This window comes from Lemur catta, chromosome 15, assembly GCF_020740605.2.
Source record: "Lemur catta isolate mLemCat1 chromosome 15, mLemCat1.pri, whole genome shotgun sequence".
NCBI lineage: Eukaryota > Metazoa > Chordata > Mammalia > Primates > Lemuridae > Lemur > Lemur catta.
In genome coordinates, this window is record NC_059142.1 from 5,856,164 (window position 1) to 5,878,828 (window position 22,665).

The window sequence follows — 22,665 nt, forward strand, 5'->3', positions numbered from 1 at the left end:
CTGCCCTGCCTGCTTCCCCTGGGCACTCTGGATCACACTGACATTTGCAACAGGAAAGCTTTTTTTCTTCTCTTGAAGAAGGGAAAGAGGAGATCCTTTTTCTTAGTAGAGATTTTTTTCCCTTTAATCCTTTTCAAATTCAAAGGATCATCAAAGGAAAAGGTGCAGAAGCTCTGGGGGCCCAGACCCCCCAAGTCCTGCTCCTCCCTGGGCAGGTTGGTGGGAGAGGCCCCACAGCCTGAGGCTCGCAGGGAGCAGAGCCTGATTCTGCACGTCAGCTTCCTGCTGCTTCTGCTGCTCCGCTCCCAGGAGAACAAGCAGCATTTTCCCTGTCAGCCGGGAACAAATTAGCATCTCTGATGAGTATTTTCCAACTCTAATCTCTCTCTCTCTCTTTCTCTCTCTCTCTCCTTTGTTTATGAAAGAAATCCCCCTGTTACGGCAACAATCTTTTCAAGGGGGGAAAAAAAGGGAATCTGGCTCCTACCTCTCATATCGGAGGAAGACGTTGTTGAGGTCATCGTTGACGTGCAGCAACTCCTCTGTGACCTCCTCGTTGGACACGCGGGAGATGAGCTCCACGATGCGCTGCTGCATGGCCCGGCAGGTCCTGTTCAGCTCCTAGGGAACACACATACCTCTGGGTAGCCCGCTGGGTATGCTTTTTGTCACATTCTATTGCCTTTGAAAAAAATTTGTACTGATTCTTAAAAGTCACAAAAGGAGTACATGCGTCTTCATAACACCAGACGTGTGGAGAATACAAAACAGAAGGTCCTGCCGCACTGTCTGCCCTCCCGCCCCAGAGGAAAGGAGTGCTCTTTCAGTAGACAAACGTCCACAGAGACACACTGTTGCGTCTACATAAGCACATGTTTACATAAATATTTAAAAGTATTACAATGTGATTCTTTGTAGTTTGCTTTTTCTCTTCAACAAAATATTCCAGATACCTCTTCCCATCACTTTGTGCAGACGGCCCCATTCCTTTGTGTGTGTATCATAATGTGTCTCCCATTCTTCTGTTGCTGGGCATTTACGTTGTGGTCTCTCTTTTTTTGGCCAACCCAAATAATGCAGCCATGAACATTTGTACACATACATGCTTACACACTTGGGCCAGCACTTCCATAGCACAGGTTCCTTAGCAGCGGAATTTCTGGATGAAAAGGTATGGTCACTTAGAATATTAATTGGTAATAGTACAAGGCCTCCAAAAAGATAACATCAGTTTATTTCCAGCAACAGCATGAGTGTATTTTATGACTGCATAAGGCACATTTTGGTGGCTTGTCTGCCACCCTGCTGAGGTCTCAGAAGCTCGGCAAGCTCCCACCCAGCCACCTGGCAGGCCAAAGATGACATTCACACACTCCCAGTCACCACCGGAACCCTCTCTACCCTGGGAAGCAACGTCCCCCTGAAGACAGAGCTTTAGCACACTGTGGCCTGGCTTCCACAAGCCTTTCCTGCTCTAGAACGGCAGCCTCACCAGTGCTCTTGTTTCAACTTGCTTGTGGAACTCCCTCAACTACCTGCCAGGCTCCTTGCCATCCTGTACGCCAGACTGAGGACAGGACAGAGCAGGGAGCTGGCAACCCTGCCAGGCTGGCCCCTCGGCATCCGTGACCACAGGAATTGCCTGTGACCAAAGCTCCAGGTCCCAGGGGGCCATACAGGGTTAAAGCAGGATGAGATGCTGTACCCACCCACCTGGGCACTGGAGGGAACAGACCAGCCCGTGAGGTAAGGGAACAAGGCATGAAGGAGAAGTCCCTCCTTCTCATAGTTTGGCCTTAAAACCACCTCATTTTGAAATCGTTTCTGGTAGAAATAACTGATCTATTCATAGCAGACACAGGCAATCTCTGTTTAGCTCTGCATCTTGTCTCATAATCTGGCGAGCTTGGCTCAAAGGCTTTCCCTCCTACCAGGTCATAAACTCCTTGAAGGGGCTGTTGTCACCTACCTACCCACCCACAGATGCCCTTAAGCCCTGCACTAAGCCACACACAATGAACAAGCTCAGCAATTGTCTGGTGAATCATGACACCAAGGTGGTCAAACAAGCAAAGTGGGGAATCAAAGGCGCCCCTTCCACATACTCCCTGCACCCTGAGTGAGACACAGCTCTCACACGTGGGGGTGGCCTCCTTATCTGCCTGTCCCTCTAGACTGAAGCTGCTCGAGGACAGAGAAGGCCTCTCTTCCCTGCTTCCCCAGTACCTGCGGCTGACACTCAGGAAGCACTCTCCAAGTGCTTTGGAGAGAATTGATTCATGAAGGCAAATTACATTCCTCCCATGCACACTTAGTCCAAGGTATCAGGATAGTGTTCCCTCACATACACTGCTGGAGGGCCCTGTGTGTCCCAGGCCTGATACTGCAGGTAGTAGCCAGGTAGGGACTTTGACGCACCTGCTCATCACAGAGCAGATCAGCCTTTGGGGACTGCACAGTCTGCTTCTGCTGTCTCTCTTCCCGCGGCTGCTCAGGACCCAAGGGCTTCCTCCCTGAGGGTAGAGACAGCTGTATTTGTCAGGGCAGAGGAGACCTAGATTTAGGCAGCTGGATACACAAGAGTCTAGAGTTCATCTTAAGAAAAAATGCTTCCTTTGGAGACTCTGGCTGACCTTGGTGGGCCCTGTCTATCTGGCCATGGCAACGCTGCCCTTTGTCTTGGTTCTACCTGGCTCTCGTCCTCTGCACAGCCAGGATGGGGCTGTGAGTCTCTCTTGGTCAATGGGGAAGCAAGCCCAGTGTCCGGACCTGCAGATTTCTCTCCGAACAGACTCCCACTCTTGGTTTTCCTAAGACTTCAATCCTAGGTTTTGGAGAAGGCAGGGTTATCCCTAGGAGTAGGAGGCTTTGAGCAAATCACCCAACACTCACAATCAATATCTATCTCTCTCTCTCTCTCTTTCTTTCTCTCTCTCTCTCTCTCTCTCTCTCTCTCTCTCTCTCTCTCTCTCTCTCTCTCTCTCTCTCTCTCTCTCCCCACACACACACAATGAGGTGCTTTAGGTGACAATGGCTCCCAGGAACCAGCTCAGGTCACAGCAGCCCAGCCAGATAACATTCCCACCAGCACCAGACATGCAGAAAGGGGCCCCTTTCTGTATCTCTGCTGCTGGTGGGAACGTGGCTGGGGCTGGAGGGGGAAGGAGGTGTCCAAGGCAGTCAAGCTGTGGTATCCACTCAGCTGTCTGTGGGAACCTTGACTCTAAAGCACCTTGACCCTTGATCTCCCCAAACCACCAGCTCCTCATCACTGTCCTGTCTCAGTTACCCACACAAGCTCAGCCTTCTTCCCAGTACCCTTCCTTCAGAGAATGGGGAATTCCTGTCCATCTGGAATCTAGTTTTCCCTCTCTAGGACTCACCCCAGGCCTCACTGAAGCAGCAGTAAGCATTTACACACATACAGGCGAGTGCTGGGGTTGACAACAAGAGGCGAACACTGGAAATTAACTGCAGAGGTCACTGATATCCAGTGAGGAGTAAAGTACAAAATGCCCATTCTATTCTGCTTCAAGTGGCTCACGTCCCCAGGCCAGCCAGGAGAGGGGCACTCGAGAACTGGCCTGGGCCTCGAAGCCTGGCCGGGTCTCCGTCAGTGACAGATTGCCACACAGTAACTGCCACGGGCTCAGTGGATTGCCACAAGTCACACCCAGTCACTGGGCGATGACAGTGCACAGGAAAACCAACACACACCGGAAGCCCTAATTACAGAAATGAAGTGTGCCCACGAGTGATTCTAACGTGAGGCCAGGCCCTCAACATTAAAACAAAATAAAAATGTCCAAACTTATGAAAGAAGCGATCACATTAGAAAGTGTAGAGGATTTCAACAGCCAGGACTGAAGGGAATGACGTAAAATAATCATAGTATTTCTCACACATCATGAAAGCGCAGTGAGCACCTACTCAGGGCTGACAAGGGAACATGGATTTAGGTTAACTTTTATTATTTTTTTATTGAGACAGGTCTCGCTCTATAAAACGTTAATGGTAGAATCTAGGTGGTAAATATACAATGTCCACTGTAAAATTCTTTCTACTTTGCTGTATGTTTGCAAATGTCCAGCACAGGAAGCACCGGGTGGGAGAGAGAGGGGCTGACCTCTGTCTCCCCACAGGCCCCAGCTGGCTGCTGGGGAGCAAGTGGCCCAAGCCTGGATAAGCTCTCCGAGTCTCCGCCACTCCCCGGGCCTGCTTGTCCCTGTGTACGGTGTGGGGCGGGGGGTGCACGAAGTCCCGCAGAGTGCCAGCCTCTGCAGCCTCCACGGCGTGGGGTCAGGTCCCCCACCCCCAGTGGCAGCCAGGGCAGCTCTGCTCTTATCTATTTTAAACATTGTCGTTCACTGTAGAATTTTATTTGGAGTGGAAAGGACTCCGTTACTTTAAAAAACTATGCAGAAAGTATGAGTTGATGTGATCCGGGCTTGGAGGCAGAACGAGACCCAAGGGTATAGGAGGCAGTGATCTCATCAACTCTAAGCACCAGAAACATCTGCTTTGGCCTTGCATTTGCTGCCTCTCTTCCATTGCCTTCTTGCTGGGGTGTCGGGTAAGACAGTCCCCAGCCCCACAGGCAGAACCTTCCATGCCCCAGCCCTGCAGGAGCACCCTGAGGGCTTTCCACAGAGCTGTGCCCAAAGACAGGCCCCAAGAGCCTGCATCAGGGATGGGGCTTCTGCATCAGGGGTCTCCAGGGGTCTCTGCACAGAGGCAGCTTTACCAACTCTTGGCTTCAGCCTTTTAACTTACAGTCTCAAAAAAGAAGGAAAAAGAAAAGAGACGGGAGGTGGGAGGAGGGCCAGATATTAAGATTCCTGCCACCACAGTGAAAGCTGGCCATCCGCACGGCATCCATGCAGTCATCACAGCCAGACCCACAGCAGGCTCGGCTGGGCGACCTTCCTCGGCCTCGTCCGCCTCCAAACCACCCAGATGGAGCAACTCTCTTCTGGGCCTAAAACACCTGAAAGCCTGTGGCTTGCTTGGGTCACCCTTCCCATGGTACAAAAGTGGGGACAGGGATTTCCTAAATGTCGAAGATTTCAGCTTTGGGCTCCTCCTATCTCTGGTTCTCAGCAGAGGGGAGAACAGCTGGTCACTTGTACAAAAGCCCTGCGTCTACCAGGGCACCTTATTCAATATCCTCTCTTTTCTGTCTAATTATTCCCAATGCCTTTATCTTTTCTTCAAGGAACATTCTCATCCCCACCTCACAAAACAGTCTTTTAATCATCTTTATGGGTTTCCTCTGAGCCTTCTGCAAGTTTGAAGGAACAGGGGATAAGATCCTGAAGATCTGTTTTCTGTTGCTGTAAAGAAGGGAGGGAGAAGTCTTTGTTGATGAGAAAGGGAGAATAATGAAGCTAAACATGTAAAATAAAACTATATTTCTCTAGAGAAAACGGCCTTGACCATTTTGTCTTTGTTGAAATAAGATGCAAGAAGTAAGAGGGGATATACCATCTGTTACTTGAAGACACAACATGGAGGAGGGCTTATTTTATTACAATATCTGATGGATGGCCATATAAGAACATACATTTTGGACAAGCGTGGTGGCTCACGCCTGTGATCCTAGCACTTTGGGAGGCCAAAGTGAGAGGATCACTTGAGGCCAGGAATTTGAGACCAGCCTGGGTAACATAGCAAGACCCTGTCTCTACCAAAAAAAAAAAAAAAAAAAACCCAGAAAAATCAGCCAGGCACAGTGGCACATGCCTGTAGTCCCAGCTGCTCAGGAGGCTGAGGCAGGAGGATCGCTTATTTGAGGCTGCAGTGAGACTCTGTCTCAAAAAAAAAAAAAAAAGGAAAAGAAAAGAACATACATTTTTGGTATCATTAGGTTAATTAAAAGTTATTATTAATTGAAGACAAAGCTTGAAAGGCTAAATCAGGAGAGACAGAAGGCACTGGATGGCAGAATCAGGATCTTTAAGTTCCAGAAAGCTGGACTCAGGCTTTCAGCAGCTAAGGGCATGCCCTTTAGCAGGGACAATGTGGGGTCTTGGATTTCAGGTCCAGACCCAAGTGTGCATGCACAGGATGAGGAAGACATGGCTTAACAGCCACGCAGGAAGGAGAGGGAGCAGTGTTTTTACAGGTGATGGAAGCTTGCCATTTTACAACATCCACCTCTTATGAAGAACTGCCTGTTCATCTCCATGGTGGGCTGCCAACAGCCACATTTGTTCCACGTAGAGACTGGGCAGTGGGCAGGGCTCATGGCAATCTTCAAATATTTAATGACCTACCCATGTGAAAGAGGAATTAGTTTTGTTCTGTTGTGTAAGAAGACAGACCACGGTCAAAGTTACAGGGAGACAGAATTTAGCCCAATGTGTGAAGGGGCTTTCCAAGGATAGTCACGGAAGCTGCAATTTGTGAGGCCTCACCTGTGCCCAGCCCTGGGCAAGGCACTGCCACGGTGAGAGTAATCGCTCCAGTCGACGAGCAAGAGGGAGGCTCAGGGAGTGCAGGTAACTTGCCTGGTGTCACCCAGCTCCTCAGTGGGAGGGCAAGGACAGGAACCCAGTGATTCATAAGCCTGTGCTCTCTCTACCCTCCTGTGCTGCTTCCATAGTCTAACTGAGATGGCTGTTGGAAACAGAAGTACCTCCACGGGCTGCCGTGAACAGCCTGTCCTCGGGGATGTGGAGGAAGACCAGGCGGTGCTGGATAAGATGCTGTAGAGGAAATCTGAGCACGGGTGTGAGCGGGACTAGCTGCCTAGGAGGTCTCTCTCAACTCAGAGAGTGAAGGATTTGACACAGAGCCTGAGAGGAGGAGTTGCTGTGTTCACTCCAGGCATCATGCCTGCCCTTCCCTCAGGAGCTCCAGCTAAGCTGACAGCGCAGGGTGCTAGAGCGGCCTCAGCCTCTCCTCAAAGACCAGCCGCCCACCCGCGAGTCTGCAGGCAAACCGTTCCCACCAGCAAGCTTCCCTGCCGCGCTGGCTGCGCTGCGGGAGCTACACCCGAGAGAGTTTCGTGACGCGCAGGAGGCAACTGGGATATACCCTGCCCACAATTATGATCAGCTACACCGGTGCTTCCAGGCCTGACACCACCAATTACCTCTCTTCCCCTTCTCTCCGCCTCCTACCCAGCAATTTATACTCAAGTCGGGAGCAGCGTCTGTTGGTGGAGACATTTGAGTTGGTGACAAATGTGTTTCTTTCCATGGCCCTGGCCAGCACTCTGAGCTCTGGACTGCTTCTGCCCTGAGCACTCTGGCTGCCCTCCAGCTTGACGGAGGGTCCTGGGGAAGAGTTCCGATCCCAGCACTTTCTAAGCAGGCGGTGGCATTTTCCCATGCGTAAGGCTCACTGTTCGGTGTGGCTCAGAACCTGCCCGCTGGCTTCTAACTGCCAGGGGAAGAAGAGGAGGGAAGATGTCAGGGATGGCTGAGGCGTGCGGCCACCAGCCAGGAGAGCCGTGTCTGTGCACAGCTGTTCCCAGTGCTACCCAACCTCTGAATCCCCCGTGCTGGAAGGACAGCCTGCTGCTGGCACCCAGAATCATTCTTTTTCTGTTTGATTTATAAGATAGCAGTGAGGGCTGGTAGGCTCAGAGTTGGAACAAAACAGAGGGAAGGAAAACGTCATGGGAAGCAACCTATTTTTGAAAACTAAGAGCTGACGCCAGGAGATTAGGTTCTGTTTGTCTTGGCTGATGGGCTTGTTTAAAAAAAAGAAAGACAAAAAACCAAAAAAAAAAAAAAAAACCTTGCAGTCACTCACACACACACACACACACACACACACACACACACACACACACCACAAACACGCACGCGCTTGTGGAGTATTCCTGCTGTCTGGGTCTGCTCTGGCTGTCTGGAAGCATCTTGGCTTTGTTCAAAACATCCCCTGCTGCCAGGAGCTCAGCTCTGTCCGAGCAAACCCCCCTGTCAGCAGGAATTCCGACGCTGACACAGCACAAAGCTGCCTCAAGAGGCCCTCTCAGTTTCTGGACTGACCTCAGATTCCTGTGCATCTGGCTACTGCCGGCAGAGCCCTCCCGCAGCTGGGAGCGGCGGCCAATGACATGCACCGAAGGGAGGCTGGGGCCCGTGGAGTGCAGCGCATGTTCAGCCGGACCTGCTGAGCCGAGGCAATCCCGGTCTGACGCAGGTGTCAGGAGTGAGGTCTGGGAGCGAGGGAGAGGCCACTTGGGGCTCCTCACTGGGGCCAGGCCAAGGGTACTCATCTTGGAGCAGCCAGAGGTAGTGACATGGAGATGCGCTGTTTTCCAGTCCATCCCCTGCACAAAGCTGAGTTCCTCCAGAGCAGGGGCCGCAGCCCACACGCACATCTCCGTGCCTGGTGCGCTGTGCTGGGTGTAAGGCCCAGAGCAGGTCTCCACCCACCCTCACCCACCCCCACAGGAGCAGGAAGGGCCACTACAAGACGCAGCTGGGGACCAGGCTGAGCCACCCCAGGCAGGGGTACTCCTAAAGGGCGGGGCCTTCACCGACAGCGAGTGTGTGCCAGGAGCAAGGTGGGAGGTGTGGCACTCAGGGGCCAACACTGACGAGAGCTGGACAAAACAGCAGCAGCAGCAGGCACGTCACAGGGCACTCACGCCAGGTCACCACATTCACACCAGGTCGCCGAGCCAGTCTGGCTCCTAACCTATTCACTCAAGCACCTCACCCCACAATGAAAAGATCGGCCACCTGCATTCACAGTATCCTTTCTCCACCTTCCAGGTCACTGGCTATAAGAGTGATGGCGATAACGGCTTCTACCTGTCCCTAGGCAACACGAGGCTGAGTGTGGTCCACGTGGACTTAGTCCCTGTCAACAACAAGGCCCCTGGGCCCATCCCTCCTCACACTGTGTCCCCGAGTGGGGCCTGCCACCAGGCCTTGTGCTTCCAAAGATGAGTCTCTCCTCACCTGCAGCAACTCCAGATCAGACGAGTCCTCCTGTCCGGGGACCATTTCTGTTAACATCTCAGACATGACTTTAGTGTTCCCTCGAACAACATCCAGTTCACTCCGCAGCCTGGCGATCTGTCGGGGCCGGGAGAGGAAAGCAGGAAGGAAAGTCAGTCACGCACCTGGAACGTCAGAACCAGCTGGCTCCCCAGGCTGGTGGCAGTCCCCTCACTGGGAATCTAGGCCACCCTTCGGAGTACACACTGTACAGGCCGCCTTATCTCTCCCCAGCCTGCCTGCCAGGGCAATGGCCACAACAGCCTGTCACTGTGCCTCTGCCCGTGACGCCGAGGCAGCGCTATGCCGCGAAGATGCCAGGTCCACAGCGCACCACGCCGGCTCTCCATCTCGGCCTCCGGCGGCAGCACCTTGAGCAGGAACTTAACCTCTCAGGGCCTCCGTTCCTGCTTTTTAAAATGCAAGTGTGGGAGGGCAGCAGGGCTGAGATCCCCTGGGGCTGAAGTCCTATTCTACAAACCTGAGAGTTACAGACTCCGCCCCCAGGAATTTTATCATCTAAATACTATGATGCTCTGAGAGGCTGGCCAGTGCCAACAGCACTTTTCAGATATGGCAAGGATGAGAGAGGGAGAGCAGGAGAAGACCACAGTGGAGACCCCATCTCCACCCAGCTCCCTACCTGGTAAGACGACCCCTTGAAAAATACCCGACCTGCCCATCCATTGGTGCTCCTCAAAGCCAGGAGCTGGGCCAAGGCCTGACCCTCCCCTCCTGCATCAGTGACACCTTCTACCCTCAGTCTCCAGCCCAGTGGTTCCAATCAGCTCCTCCACTCTCATAACCCCCCACCCAAGGCATCTGCAGAAATCACAGGGACCCGCCTGGCACACAGTGAGGCACCAAGAAGAATCTGCACAGCAATGCCCATCTGTCCTATCACACAATGATGGGAGACCAGTCCATGCCGGGCGGATGTCAGGGACTGCCCCATGACACTGGAAGAGCCCTGGAAGACGCAGCGAGCACCCTGAGGTTCGCTGGGGTCTCTATAGCAGCAGCAGCAGCATCCAGAGACGCACCTGGATCTCTCTGAGCTGCAGTTTCCTCGCCTGTGGAAAGGTGGTAATAAACCACACCTCACAGGGCTGCTGTGAGTGCTCGCACAGGGCCTGGCTCACGCGGGTGCCCTCTACTGTACAGTACGGCCTCGTTCCTGCTCCAGTGTCCAGAGAGCAGAATTGTGACGTCGCTCTTCCCGCACATGCTCCAGCTAGAGCAGCGCGTCTTCTCAGCGAAGCCTTCTCCGACTCTCCCCGGCCATCCCGAGGTCGATGTGACCACTCCCACCTCCTCCCTCTGGCCCCCACGCACTGCCCGGCCTCAGCTGCCCCGAGCTGGTGGGCTCCCTCAACAGACCCGGAGCTCCTCAGGGCAGGAACTCTGCTGGGTTCAGTTCTGTACCCTCAGCACAGGGACCTCAATCAGTGCTCAGCCGGGGAGATGGTCTAGGTCCCAAGAGGCTCTGGTCAGTCTCTGGCTCTGCCTGCTGGGTGGCCCAGGGGTCTCCTCCAAAGTCTTGGATGAAAAGAAGTTTCTGGCGAGGAAGACCCAGAAACGCTACAGTTTGTGACCACGAGGGCTCTAAAGCCTTAGGGCTTCTCGGCCAGGCTGGACGCCTACCTGTCTGCCTCTGCTTCCGTCCCCCCCGGGGACAAGGGCATCCCGCACCACCACGTCTCACCCGTTCCACGTTCTCCTCTCGACTGCTCTGGCCACTGGGAGGGCCTTTCCCCAGCACCCGCTGCCCGGTGACTGTCCAACTTTGAACACCTTCTGCCTTCCCTCGGAGCAGAAAGGGACAGTGTGCCCCTAAAAGATCTTCTCTTCCCATAGTTTCCCTTTTTGGCCGTTGTGGGTAACGAGGAAGGGCAGAGATCAGTGAAGCAGGCCATAGTTACCGCAAACCCCATGCGTCAGCTGCGGGTCCGGACCTCCTCCCCCAGAAGCACACCTGGGTGGCTAGCACGGCGACCCCTCCTATCTGCCTGTCAAGCCCACGGCTGCCCTGTGGGGTAGGAGGGAAGGGTCACCTGTTCACTGACAGGAGACTGAGGTTAAACGTCCCAGCTGAAGCCTCACAGTGAGTAGCAGGGTGGGGGCTCGTGGCCAGGCCTGTGTGACCTCGAGTTCACTTCTCCTGCTCGCACCGCTAGCAGAGAGGCAAAAAGGACATGGCCCCGACACGACACTGCCATCACCTACACACAATTGCATGAGGTTCCATAATCGTGCCATTGTCACAAATAGTAAATAAGGATTTTGAAAATATAAGCACTGGATAGATTTTTTTTCAAGTCTGACCAATTCTCAAATTTTAACTAAAGGGAATTCTTTCTATAGGTTCATCTAAAGAGCAATCTCCACCACTCATCTAAAAAATCCAGTTTGGGGTTAAAACTGCATTAGCTTATCAGGGAGGAACGAGGGAAGGGGGACAGCTCTGGGACAGAAGCAGGAAGTGCGTGCGCTGCAGGAAGGCCTCCCTGAGTGTAGCCTCCAACTCCACTGGTGCTTCGCTGATGGGGGCACTCCCCTCTGACAGCTGACATTTCTTACAGGACAAATCTAAGCCTCTGCGTGACAGACAAGCCTGTTTGCAACTCGGCTGCGCTTCTGTGCTTTTGGCCTCACTTTCTGCCACTATTTCCTCCCTGACCCCGGCCCTCCATAGGCACCTGCTCTCCAGTCAAGCCACCTGCTTCTCCCTGAGAGAGCCCCGTGCCTCTGCTGTGCCCAAGCCACTGCTGTGCATGAGGCCTCACCTGCTTCAGGACCCTCGGCATGTCAGCTCCCTGGGAGCCGTTCCAGGCACTGCTCAACTCAGGGCTCACAACACGGAGCACTCGGCTCTGCTCCCCACCGGAGTGTGAGCACACTCGGTCGTGACTATCTTGGCATCTGTGTCCCCCAGGGACGGGGCCCTTCCATCTCTATGTCCCCAACACCTAGCACACTGCCTGACCCAGGGAGGCCTCCGTCTGTGTCTCCTGGGAAGATGAGTGAGGATGGTCAGCTGACTTGCCTCTGGCCCGGAAGAATGCAAGTACCTGTTCTGAGTTGGCCGTGATGGGGCCAGTCACGCTGAGAGCCGGGGCCTGCGGAGCGGAGTAGGGAGCAGGAGGCGGCGAGGAATAGGAGCCGGCACTCGTCTTCTGCTGTGATTGCGACCTGGGCATGGTCGTGGCTGGATCCACTTCAGGGACGCTCTAGCAGGGCAACAACAAAGTCCTCTGTTCACTTGGGCTGCCTGCAAGCTGGGCCTGGCACCTACCCCACCTGGGCAGCACTTCCCGGCAGAGCTGCCCGTGGAGAGGGTGGGGGCCCAGCCCTGCTGCTGCCCTGGGGAGGCTCGCGGAGCCCGCTGAGCCCAGCCTCTCCATCCAGGAAGGGGGCTACCAGCGGCTCTTCCCTCTACTTACCTCACACGGGGTGTGCGGCAGACAACAAAGCAACTCCAGCAGGCAAGGCCAAGAGCGCTCTGTGAGTGCTCTGCTCACGGCTCCCACTACTAAGACCACCTCAGGATCCGAGTGAAGGGAGGGCTGTTATTAGGTTTTGCTAATCATGAATCCTTATTTGGTACCATAAGATTATGTTTTGGCCTTTACAAGTAGACTAATATAAATAGTTATTATGCAATTTACTGAATGTTCTTTGTAATTATAGGAACAGCAACACTGCTCTGTCATTATTAGAAGAATAAAACAGGTTATGTTTATTTCACAAAGCATAGTACATGGTTTGGAGGGATCATGATGAGACTAAGGCTTTGGAAAGTGCAATTCCTTGTGCTTTCCCTCTGGGCATCTCAGATAACCTCTAGACCATTAACTCACGTGTCCCCACGAGAGATGTGCACAGACATGCGGTCCTTCTCGAGGCCCACATTTCAGAGATGGGCAGTGGGGGCTGGCAAGTGAGGTGTACTGGGACGAGGTGCCTCTCCCACTTCTTGGAGCTTTCCTGGTTCTCTCCCCCTGGGCTGGGAATGGAGCTGATTCCCAGCAACACCGTGAATGGCACGGCCTGCAAGCTTTTAATCCTGAAGCACAGAGCTGTGCCATCCGCAGCCCTTGAGTTGGCACCGTAAGAGCTTCAGCAGATGCCGCTAAATGAGCCTTTCCTGGGCTTTGAATCCCAAGGCTGATGGAATCCAAGGATGTCTGGATTGATGCTGAATGCTCATAGCTCAAAATAAATTTTAGATCCATTTGACTTGTACCACTCAAAAACTAGAAAGCTGCTCTTTGCCCCTGTTAGTGATGTCGACTGTCTACATTGCTCTGAGGTGTTCCGGTGGGGATCCTGGGGGAATGGAGACAGGATTCCCCCACTGATTGTGTGGGCCTCTGAAAAGCAGGTGCTAACGACCCCCACAGGATGGCTCCGCCCAGGCAGCTATTTCCATGAAAACTCTGAACTGATCCCGCTATCATGTTCTTCCCCGGTCAGGGTGAAAACAGGGGAAGGTGGGGGTGGGGGAGACACTGCCGCCACTTAATGACCAGTCAACCAGCTGTCTCACTCCTGCATTCCCCTTGTTATTAAAAAGGAATGCCCTGGAGCTTTAAGAAAGCATGATGACAAGCTGAATAATTCAAAGGGAGCAGCAGAAGGGTGGTGGCAGTGGCCTGGCTGGCCTGTTCTGCAGTAGGTCTCCCTAGAAAATGCCAACTGGAAGCTTACCCGCTGTGGCGTGTGTATGGGAGACAGAGCGTCCAAGTCTGCCATGGGGAATTCAACCCCTTTCCTCTTCAGCTCCTCGTATATGTGCACGACACCAGTGAGGTCAGGACTGCTCCGAAAGGCATCAGCCCAGGCCTGGGAGGACAGAAGAAGGCCTGTTAGGAAGCATTTCTCTCCAAGGGCTGTCACACTGCCTGAAAATCCAAAGCAGCCCACGTCCTCTCCTAGGGACCAATGCTCTCCTACGCACGAATGCAAATTGCACTGGCAGAACTTATTCTGTTCCTCTCCTCCTGCAATTGCTGCCACGACACAGCTGGTGAAATCCTGGCTTTCAGTGGTGCTGCTGAGCGTGAACGAAAACACAAAACTTAATTCAGCATGTATTTCCTTGGAGAAGAGACAGAGAAATAACACCTAAGCACTGTGGCGCATCCTAAAAAGCAGGCATTTCCCTAATCACAAGGAAATCAATTGCTGGGGCTGTTTAGCTGAAGGGGGTGGAAGGCACAGCCTCATCACCTAGTGGTAGGATGCCCACCCTCTGTGCAGGAGCTACGGCGGGTCTGCGCACACGGTCATTAACAGTCATTACCGCACTCTGCCCTGAGAGCCTCCATCAGTGGAATTGGGAACCGTGGGCAAATGAGCAGAAAGGAGAGGGGAAATTGATGTGTGACATGAAATAAAAGCTAACTCCAGGTTTCCGCAGTAGATCAGAGGCCACGAAAGCCAAGATTGCCTAGCCCAGCCCCTCAATGGCAGGTGAGATGACTGCGGTTCTGTGGCCGGGGAGCTGACCCCTAGGGGTGCTGCTCCCTGCCCCAAGCTTCTTCCATTATGTCGTGCTACCAACAATGCCAACATACATGTGCCCAAACCAAAAAAATCCACTGGACAGCATGACCACTAGATTCTCTTAAACGAAAACACAACACAGACAGGAAAGAGTAAAAGTTCAAAAAGATTATCATTTTCATTGACTCGTGAAACTCTTAAAAAAAATTTAATATTCTGTTCTTTGGAAGTTACAGAATGTATCAGAAAAAGCAGCACATCCAAAGGGCTCCCCAGAAATGGGACCCAGCCTTTCCCGTGCTGTCCCGGTCACCGTACATACCCAGCGGAGGTGGCAGAGCCTCTCGTGCCCGTGCTCCATTGCCAAGTCTGTCGTCGTTACAGCGTTTAACTGCCTCCCTGGCTCCAGCAATGCGTTCCAACCAATCCTGAGGCAGCCACAGAAACTCTATCTCTAACCAACAGACCCATGTGAAGTTAAAAGGTCACTTTCCAAAAAGCCTTCTTAATTACAACCGATGCATCCACTTACTACAAACAGTGTTGTCAGCCTGGCTTTCTCCCTGATGCACTTTGTTAATTTGCATGCTCAGGGATTTGACACCCTGGATCAGGACAGCTCATCTTGGCCAGCCCTTCCTTCTGGATTCTGAGGAGGGCGAAGAAGGTGCAGCGGAGGGCTGTCTGGAAGGCCCAGCTACCTGCAGGCTCCCCAGGGAGCTCCCCACAGCCCCGCCCCTGCCAGCTGCCCTGGCTGCCTCTGCCTGCTTCAAAATCCAGCGAGTCCTGTGGCTCCAGCATTTTAGTTTAGGGTCCTGACTTTAGAGTCTAAAGACCAGCCTCACAGCCCACCGTGGGAGGCTGGGGAAGAACACATGGCAATTCTTTCTGGTGCCACTTCATGCCTCTGTACCCGGGAGTACAAACAGCTCTAGGGATCTCTTTCAATTCAACTTGCTCTACCCAAGTCAAATTTGAGATAATGGGAATGACGATGAAAGAACCATGGTGGTTCTCTCCAGTCAGAGGATACTTTCTTGGGGCCTGTTCTTCTAAGGCATTCTGCTGCCCCCATGCTCACAGAGGCAGCCCCCCAGCTGTGCCTGCACCTGGGGGGTGGGGAATGCATATTCCAAGTTGGGCCAATCAGATGCTCCTCCTCCCAGGAGCTCAGTCCCAGGAGAACTATCCACTACAACTGTGGGCCCTGGGCGGCAGCCACGTGCAAGCCCAGGACGGGGAGCACAGACAGCCTATGTTCTGGAAAAGGAGCAGCTGGCATGTTCAGAGGTGCAGACATGCAGAAGAGGATCTGGAGAGCCTTTGTGATCCCTTCTGTCCCTTCCCAGGCCCAGTCACACCCCTAGTCTGGGTGATCTGAGCTTCTGGGAGGCCCTGCCTTATGACACACTCTCCTCTTTGCCTATGCAAGCTGGAGTTGGCATCTGTTATTTGCAACCAAGCAGTCTTGGCTAATGCACCCCCTTCCCACCTGCCATGATTCCAACCCCTGTCTGGGACCCCTGTGCAGTCTGGGTGAGGTGGCTGCTAACAGAGCATATGTTTGTGACAGCAATCTCCTACGAACACGATTCTGACACCAACAGAGGAACAAATGGGGTGTGGGGGCGGGGCTTTAAAGGAACAGTCAGATGTGAAAATGCAGAGATGGGAGAAACCCAGAGATGCCATGTGTCCCTAGCATCTTCTTGGGACGTGCCTAAAAAAGGGTGCTCCCGTCTCCCTCCCCAACAGGTCAGACACCTACTGAAGGCACACATCGAGTCTCTCGCCCTCGCCCAGAGAAGGCAGTCCATCAATATTTGTCAGGTTAAACTGAATTCTGCTCTCACGGTTACTAAGCATCCTATTTTCCTACTTCAGAGAACAGAGGAAAGATGGCCATTTAGGCTGTCAATAGACCGAAGTGACAGTGATGAAGGAGGGCCCCTGGAAGGCTGACCCAGCTGAGGACGCTTTCCAGGGGAGATGCGGTGAGCCTCAGGGTCCCTAACCTGAAGCCCAGGAGCAGCAGGTGGGCGGGACAGGCTGCCCACCCCAAGAGCCACCTTCTCAGAAAGCAAAGTGACGTGGCAGCACGGGCACCCTCTGAGGACTGTCACAAGAGCTAGCCAGTTAATGGCCGAGTGGCCACCTCCCTGGAAGCCATGCTCTTTATATAATTCCCTCTTTTCCTGCCTGCGGCTACAGGATTAGGGGGTTGAAAGACCCAGAGGAAGGTCTAATGAGGAGGAAAAAAGAAGAGATCAATTTACATTTTTATCTCCTTCATTCCTTTGGATTATATACCAAACCCCAGACTGAAACCTTACACAAACATAAACCATATCCTATTCATTTCTGTATCCCTCAAAGTTTGACAAAGTTTTGAATCAGCAAATTTCAGATCAATAAACAACTGCTGATTTAAACTCTGAGTTCTGTTATGCCTTTGGGTAAAAGAAGCCTTCTGTCATTTTCTGCTTATGTTTCCAGGCCCAACTTCCTGTTCCCAGTGACAGGGTCCCTGCAGAGCCACTGTCCACACAGAATGTGGCCAGGGCCCAGCCACCAGGTCTCTGCCACCTTCACAGAACACACCTCCAGCTCCTCCCGGCCCTCCTGCCCCACTCCCATCCCCACCCGTCAGCTCACTTTCTTCCGTGGAAAGAGTGTTTTTAGGCTTTATTGCTGGGGCTCGGGGCAGGGTACAGGGAAGGCGTGACCACTCTGAGGTTACTCTACCAGGATGACACCATTTCTGTTCCTGAAAACAAGTTCAAGGGAAAAGCTGAAGGATGACACAGAGCAGGAATATCCTTGTTATCTTCTCAACAAATACGACTTAACATGAGCAAACAAAAAGGAACGCAAGCCAAAAGAGCAGCTGAGGGGCTGGGTGGAAATAGGATGAAAGCCGGACGCTGCCGGAAGTGGTGCCTTTGGTAGTCCAGGGCCGGGAGCAAGAGTCAGTGAGTGGCTAACCAGGCTGCTCGGCTCTTCCCACCCACCCTGCCAGGGAGACCGGCTTCCTCCAGAGGGCAGATGCCTGTGGGGCCTCACACCCCAGTCGGTAAACAGTCCCAGAGCCATGACTGGGCTGGGTCTCGGGGAAAGCAGAGGGCAGTCTTCATTGCGCGTTCTGATGGGCAGGGCCCTCTGGAGCACATAAGCCTGAAGCATTGAATTTTGGGGAGAGCTGGGGTAGCTACAGATGGCTGGAGGGCAGCCGGAAGGCACGGAAAGCCTCCAAGTGGAAAGGGATGGAATGCGGCGGTGGGGGGGGAGGGGGGAAGGCTGGACATCAGCTGGGTTCTCTTTACAGTTGGCCCAGGGGACTGCTGAAGGCAAACATGTACCACTGGAAATGCCACTTCGGTGGCCAATCCTAAGCTAGCCATGCCTGTGATCACACTCAAGGAAGGGACTCAGGGAGGTGGGCTGGGACAGGCAGATGTGCCAGGACCAGCTCTGCCACGCCTCTCCCTATAGGCACAGGGAGACTTCAGGAAAGGTGGTCTGGAGCCCAACCTCCCTCCTGCCCTTCAACCTGCTGCAGCCCTGCTTCCATCCTCAGGGGCAGCCAAAGGGGAGGTGGGCCCAGGCCAGTGGCCGGTGATCAGAACCATGGGTTCCACCTCTGCCAGGAGCCCCAGCCATGCTCCATGGGCAGGAGGGGCTGTTGGGGTCCACCTGTGCAGCCCCTTCACCTTGAAAGCTTTTCAAGTGCCAGTATGGTCAATCTACTTTCCTGGAATGGAAAGCTTAGGGTTGCATCCCATCCCCAAATAATCAAAAGCTGGTTCAAGTCCTTCCTGGCTAGGCCCTGGCCCTCTGTCACTTGCAAACCTTAGTTTCTCCTGTTCAACTGCTAGCTCCCTGAAGGCAGGGCTGGGACTGACCGAGCCCCACTTCCCAGGCAGCAGGGCTTAGAAGAGTACCAACAGCATCCTCATACCAAGGATGGTGAGGAAGACTCTGTTACTGCTCTGGCACCCACACATTTAGCTGAACCTCTTTTCAGTCTAGCCATATTTTTTTCAATCATTCATTCATCCATTTAAGACAGTCTCGCTCTGTTGCCCAGGCTGGAAGGCAGTGGCATGATCATACCTCACTGTAGCCTTGAACTCCTGGGCTCAAGTGATCCTTCTGGCTCAGCCGCTCCCAACTAGCTGGAACTACAGGCTCAGGCTATCATGCCTGGCTAATTTTTTCTTATTTTTTTTATAGAGATGGGGTCACACTATGTGGCCCAGGCTGGTATCAAACTCCTAGCCTCAAGCAATCCTTCCTCAGCCTCCCAAAGTGCTGGGATTACAGGTGTGAGCCACCACACCCAGCACAGTCTAGCTGTATTTATGAGATAGCCTGCTACCTACTTACAGGCTGGCAAGAAAGCGAGGGCTCTGTCACCCCCCCAACCACCCCATTCTTGCTTCATGGCGGGAGCAGTACTTTCTCTCCCAGAAGAAATTATCAGACTCTCTAGGGAGCTTGTACAGTATTTGGAAGTATATTCAACATGCAAATAAGATTTTTTTTTCTCAAAGGGGTTAAAAAAAGGTTGACCCAATGCAATACTCATCAGATGGGCTATAACGAAGAAGACAGAAAATAGGGCACGTTGGTGAGGATGTGAGGCAACTACAGCTCCTGCATGCTGCTGGGGGAGACCACTGGGGAACCAAATCAGAGCGTGGGCATTCCCCACGACCCAGCAACCTGGCTCCTAGGTGATAGGCTAAAACATAGGAAAGTGCTAATATTTGACCATTTTTGACCAACAAAGATGGCACATATTCAACTTAATACACGCCTGATAAAAATGAATACAAATGCTTGCCAAAAGACGCGCTAGATGCTTGTAGCAACATTTTTCATGGTACCCCAAACTGCGAACACCGAGTGCACATCAACAGTGGGAGGGAAAAACTGCAGCGTATCCCCATGACGGGACCTGGCACAGCAGAGGGAGCAACGGGAGCGAAAGACCTACGATCACAGGCAACAACTCTCATGACACCCACAAACAGCAGAACCAGCCACAACAGGCAACGAGCACTGTTGTAGGAGCCCGTGTGGCTGGAGAACAGGAAAATCTCACCTGTGCTGTGAGAAGTTAGGCAAGTGACCATCCTGAGGCGTAGGAGCTCTTTGGGTGCTGGTCATATTCTGCTTTGTGATGCAGGGGCTATTTACATGGGAATGTTCAGTTTGTAAAGATTTATCAAATTGTATGTGCTTTTATGTGTGATTTCCTGTATATATAGTATAATTCAATAAAAAGTGAAAAAAGGGCTCAGGATCCTGTTTATTGTTTTGGTCCACCCATCACAGAAGCCGAGCCATCCCCAGCTGCCTGCTGCCTGCTGCCTGTGTCGGGGGCCATGACCAAAGGTGAGAGCCCTTCAGGAACAGCGCAGACCTGGAGAGGAAGGGCTCTCCCCTGCAGGTCGTCAAGCTCCACCTAGGAGTACCCTTGCCTGAAGCCCCTTGTGTTCCACAGCTGGACCAGGGAACTGTATCCAGTGTGTCTGCGCCAGGCAGGGGCCTCAGAGGCACCTCAAAGCCCCGCTCTGCTCAGGCGCCCAGGGCTGGTGCACACGGCAGCTGCCAGCCAGTAGGGGGCGCCTCAGAACACGGGTGCAGGCCACTGCACTGGGCCACTGCGCCGGGCGCGCCGATCTCACGGGCTCAGGGCTGAGGGCAGGCAGGTAGAAACCCCAGGCCCCGTTGCACAGATAAGGAGGTACAAGTTAACAAACTTGCGCAAGGTTAGAAGCAGGGCTGGGTAGAAGGTGGAGGGAGTTGGAGTGTGGGGAAGGGGTGATCCCAGTGGGAACGCTTGGAGGCCAGGGTGGGTGTGCGGGGATAGGCATCGTCTGGGGCAGAGACGTGGGCCACAGCCACTGCAGAGCCTCTGTCTGCCCTCAGCCCAGGTCCCCACACAGCAGGGGCAGTGCAGATCATGACCTTTGTGACCACCCCACCTGGCCCAGACAGGTTCTCACCCAGGAAGTGTTCCTTCCAGGTCTGCAGCCACCGTAGGGCCTGCCAAGAGCTGTCTCTGCATAAGGGGTTCAGGCTGGGGTGCCCCCTCTTTTGTGAGAAGAAGCCACTATTTGTTTTCCTGACATCGATTCCTGGGGGGTTGAGGTAGAGTATAACCCCAGGAGGAAGGAATGTTGGGGGAGGGGGAACATGTGTTCGTGCACATGTGCAGGTGTGTATGTGTGTGTGTGTGTGTGTATGTGACACAGAGAGAGAGAGAGAGAGAGAGAGACAGCGCAAGATGCTGGATGGCCAGGATTGGGAGGGGGGAGAGGGACAACCCTCGGGGAGTGCGAGAGGGGCTCTGCTGTCACCCACACTCCTCCCCTTCCTCAGAGCTATAGTGAACTAGATTCATACATTCATTTTTCAAAAGTGCTTTCTATGAACCCAGTCTACACATTCCACTGCCCTAGACCCTGGGGAACCACGTCCCTGGACTCTCAGGGAACCAAGAGGAAGGCAGACAAAAGAAAAGTTAGCAAAGCCGAGAGCTTGAAGACCATAAAGGAGAGCGCTGTGAGCGAGAGAACGTGTGTGGTAAATGGGTGGGGAGGCCATCTGAATGATGAAGAGGAGCCACTGCTCCAGGAGCCGGGGAGGGACTTTTCAGGCAGAGGGAACTCAGGCACAGAGAACAGACAAAGGCAACGGACTCCAGTTGGGGCCTCCTGCTCCACTCCAGCCCCGAATCCCAGCAGCACCTGGAGAGCCCCGAGCCCACCGTGACCACACTGCCTCTGCCGGGCTGCCTCCCTTTGCCCTTGCTGGAGCCCACGCCTACCCCCTGGGTTGGTCTCTCCTCTTGGCTCCTGCAGGCCTCAGTCTTGCCTCTGCCACAGCACTAATCACCCAGGTTGGATGTGCTTCTTGACTTATGTGCTTCACCTTGTCACCAGGTGCTCTGTCTAAAATCCAGGTTTGTGTATACCCCGGCTCAGAACCCTTCAATGGCTTCCACTGCCTTTAGGACCAAGCAGAAATTCCAGCATGTAGGGCCACAAGCCTCTGACCATCCTTCTGGCCCCACATCCTGCCTGCTCCTTCCACCCCCAGCCCTAGACATTCCTCATTACACCCTCTCCTCCATGTGATGGTTTTTACAACATGTCCACAAGTTCTTTGACCCCCCTCTCTTCAAGAAGTGAAGTTTAATTCCCCTACTCTTGAGGTTGGACATGGGCAGCAGATGGCCAGGCACCCAGAAAGCTTCATGGAGGATATGTCAATTGGCTGGAGAACCACCAATTAGGGTTTTATTCCAGTGGGACGAGTATTTAAAAAAATAAGTATACGTATTTTGCACCAAATATTTAAACATAGAAGCCTCCATTTTTTCCTCCAAATGGTGGGAGAGCATGAAGACTCATCAATAACAGACTTCATCTTACTCTGCTCCAACAAACTGGGCAAGGGAAGCGGACCTACCTGGATCAGAGCAAGCACTTTGTCCTGTACAATGGTGGGAGGGTTGTTCTTGGGAGAGATGATTTTGACCAGAACACTGTCGATGAAATCTCGGTTGGCCACAAGGATGTGGAAGCGGTGGCCACAGTTCTTCACACATGTCTCCAGTACCTGATGTGGGGAAAGAAGGCAAGAGGTCACCCCCTTGGGAGCTGGAGGAGACACAGGGGACTGAGGAGGGCAGCTGAGTTTCCACCACCCCCTGTCTGGCTTCTAGATCAGCTTTCTGACATGTCTCCTCCAGAGCCAAACCTAGATGGCACATGCATTCCCACACTCTAATTCAGACGTTCCTCTGGGGATGACAGCAGCCCCTTGCTGACTGAAGTCTCCTGTCCCTGCACAATAATCAGGCAATTAGTTGGTAATTGAGGCACCAGTTTTGCATGAGAAGGATGCTAGTATTTTAATGGGATCAAAATGACTGAGCGGTCCCTGAAAATTAGCATTTTAACTCCCCTCTTTGGGCCTCTGGGTGTAAGGCATTAGCCAATGGGACACAGGCTCTGTCACAAGAGGAGGCTGCTGTGACAGCTTGAATTGCCTAGTGAGTTACTGGCCCTTGTATGTGAGGAAGCAAACATACACACATACCCCACACACAACCCTGCTTCTGCAGCTAAAATTGGCAATGACAAAGGATTTTCCACCCTTGATGAATGGGCCTCAGTTACCA

The 22,665-nt window shown here is 53.1% G+C and overlaps 1 protein-coding gene across 5 annotated transcripts in view; it reads right to left on the reverse strand.

The window, feature by feature from the left end:
• Window positions 1-22,665, reverse strand: part of TOM1L2 (target of myb1 like 2 membrane trafficking protein) — a 109,148-nt gene that overhangs the window by 20,153 nt on the left and 66,330 nt on the right. For all 5 annotated transcript variants that reach the window (XM_045526878.1, XM_045526879.1, XM_045526883.1 and 2 more), the window contains exons 4-8: window positions 21,951-22,100; window positions 13,671-13,805; window positions 12,032-12,190; window positions 8,922-9,038; window positions 488-621 (exon numbers count right to left, since the gene is read on the reverse strand). In XM_045526878.1, the coding sequence (XP_045382834.1) occupies window positions 488-621; window positions 8,922-9,038; window positions 12,032-12,190; window positions 13,671-13,805; window positions 21,951-22,100 (695 nt within the window). The remainder of the gene's footprint in view (window positions 1-487; window positions 622-8,921; window positions 9,039-12,031; window positions 12,191-13,670; window positions 13,806-21,950; window positions 22,101-22,665) is intronic.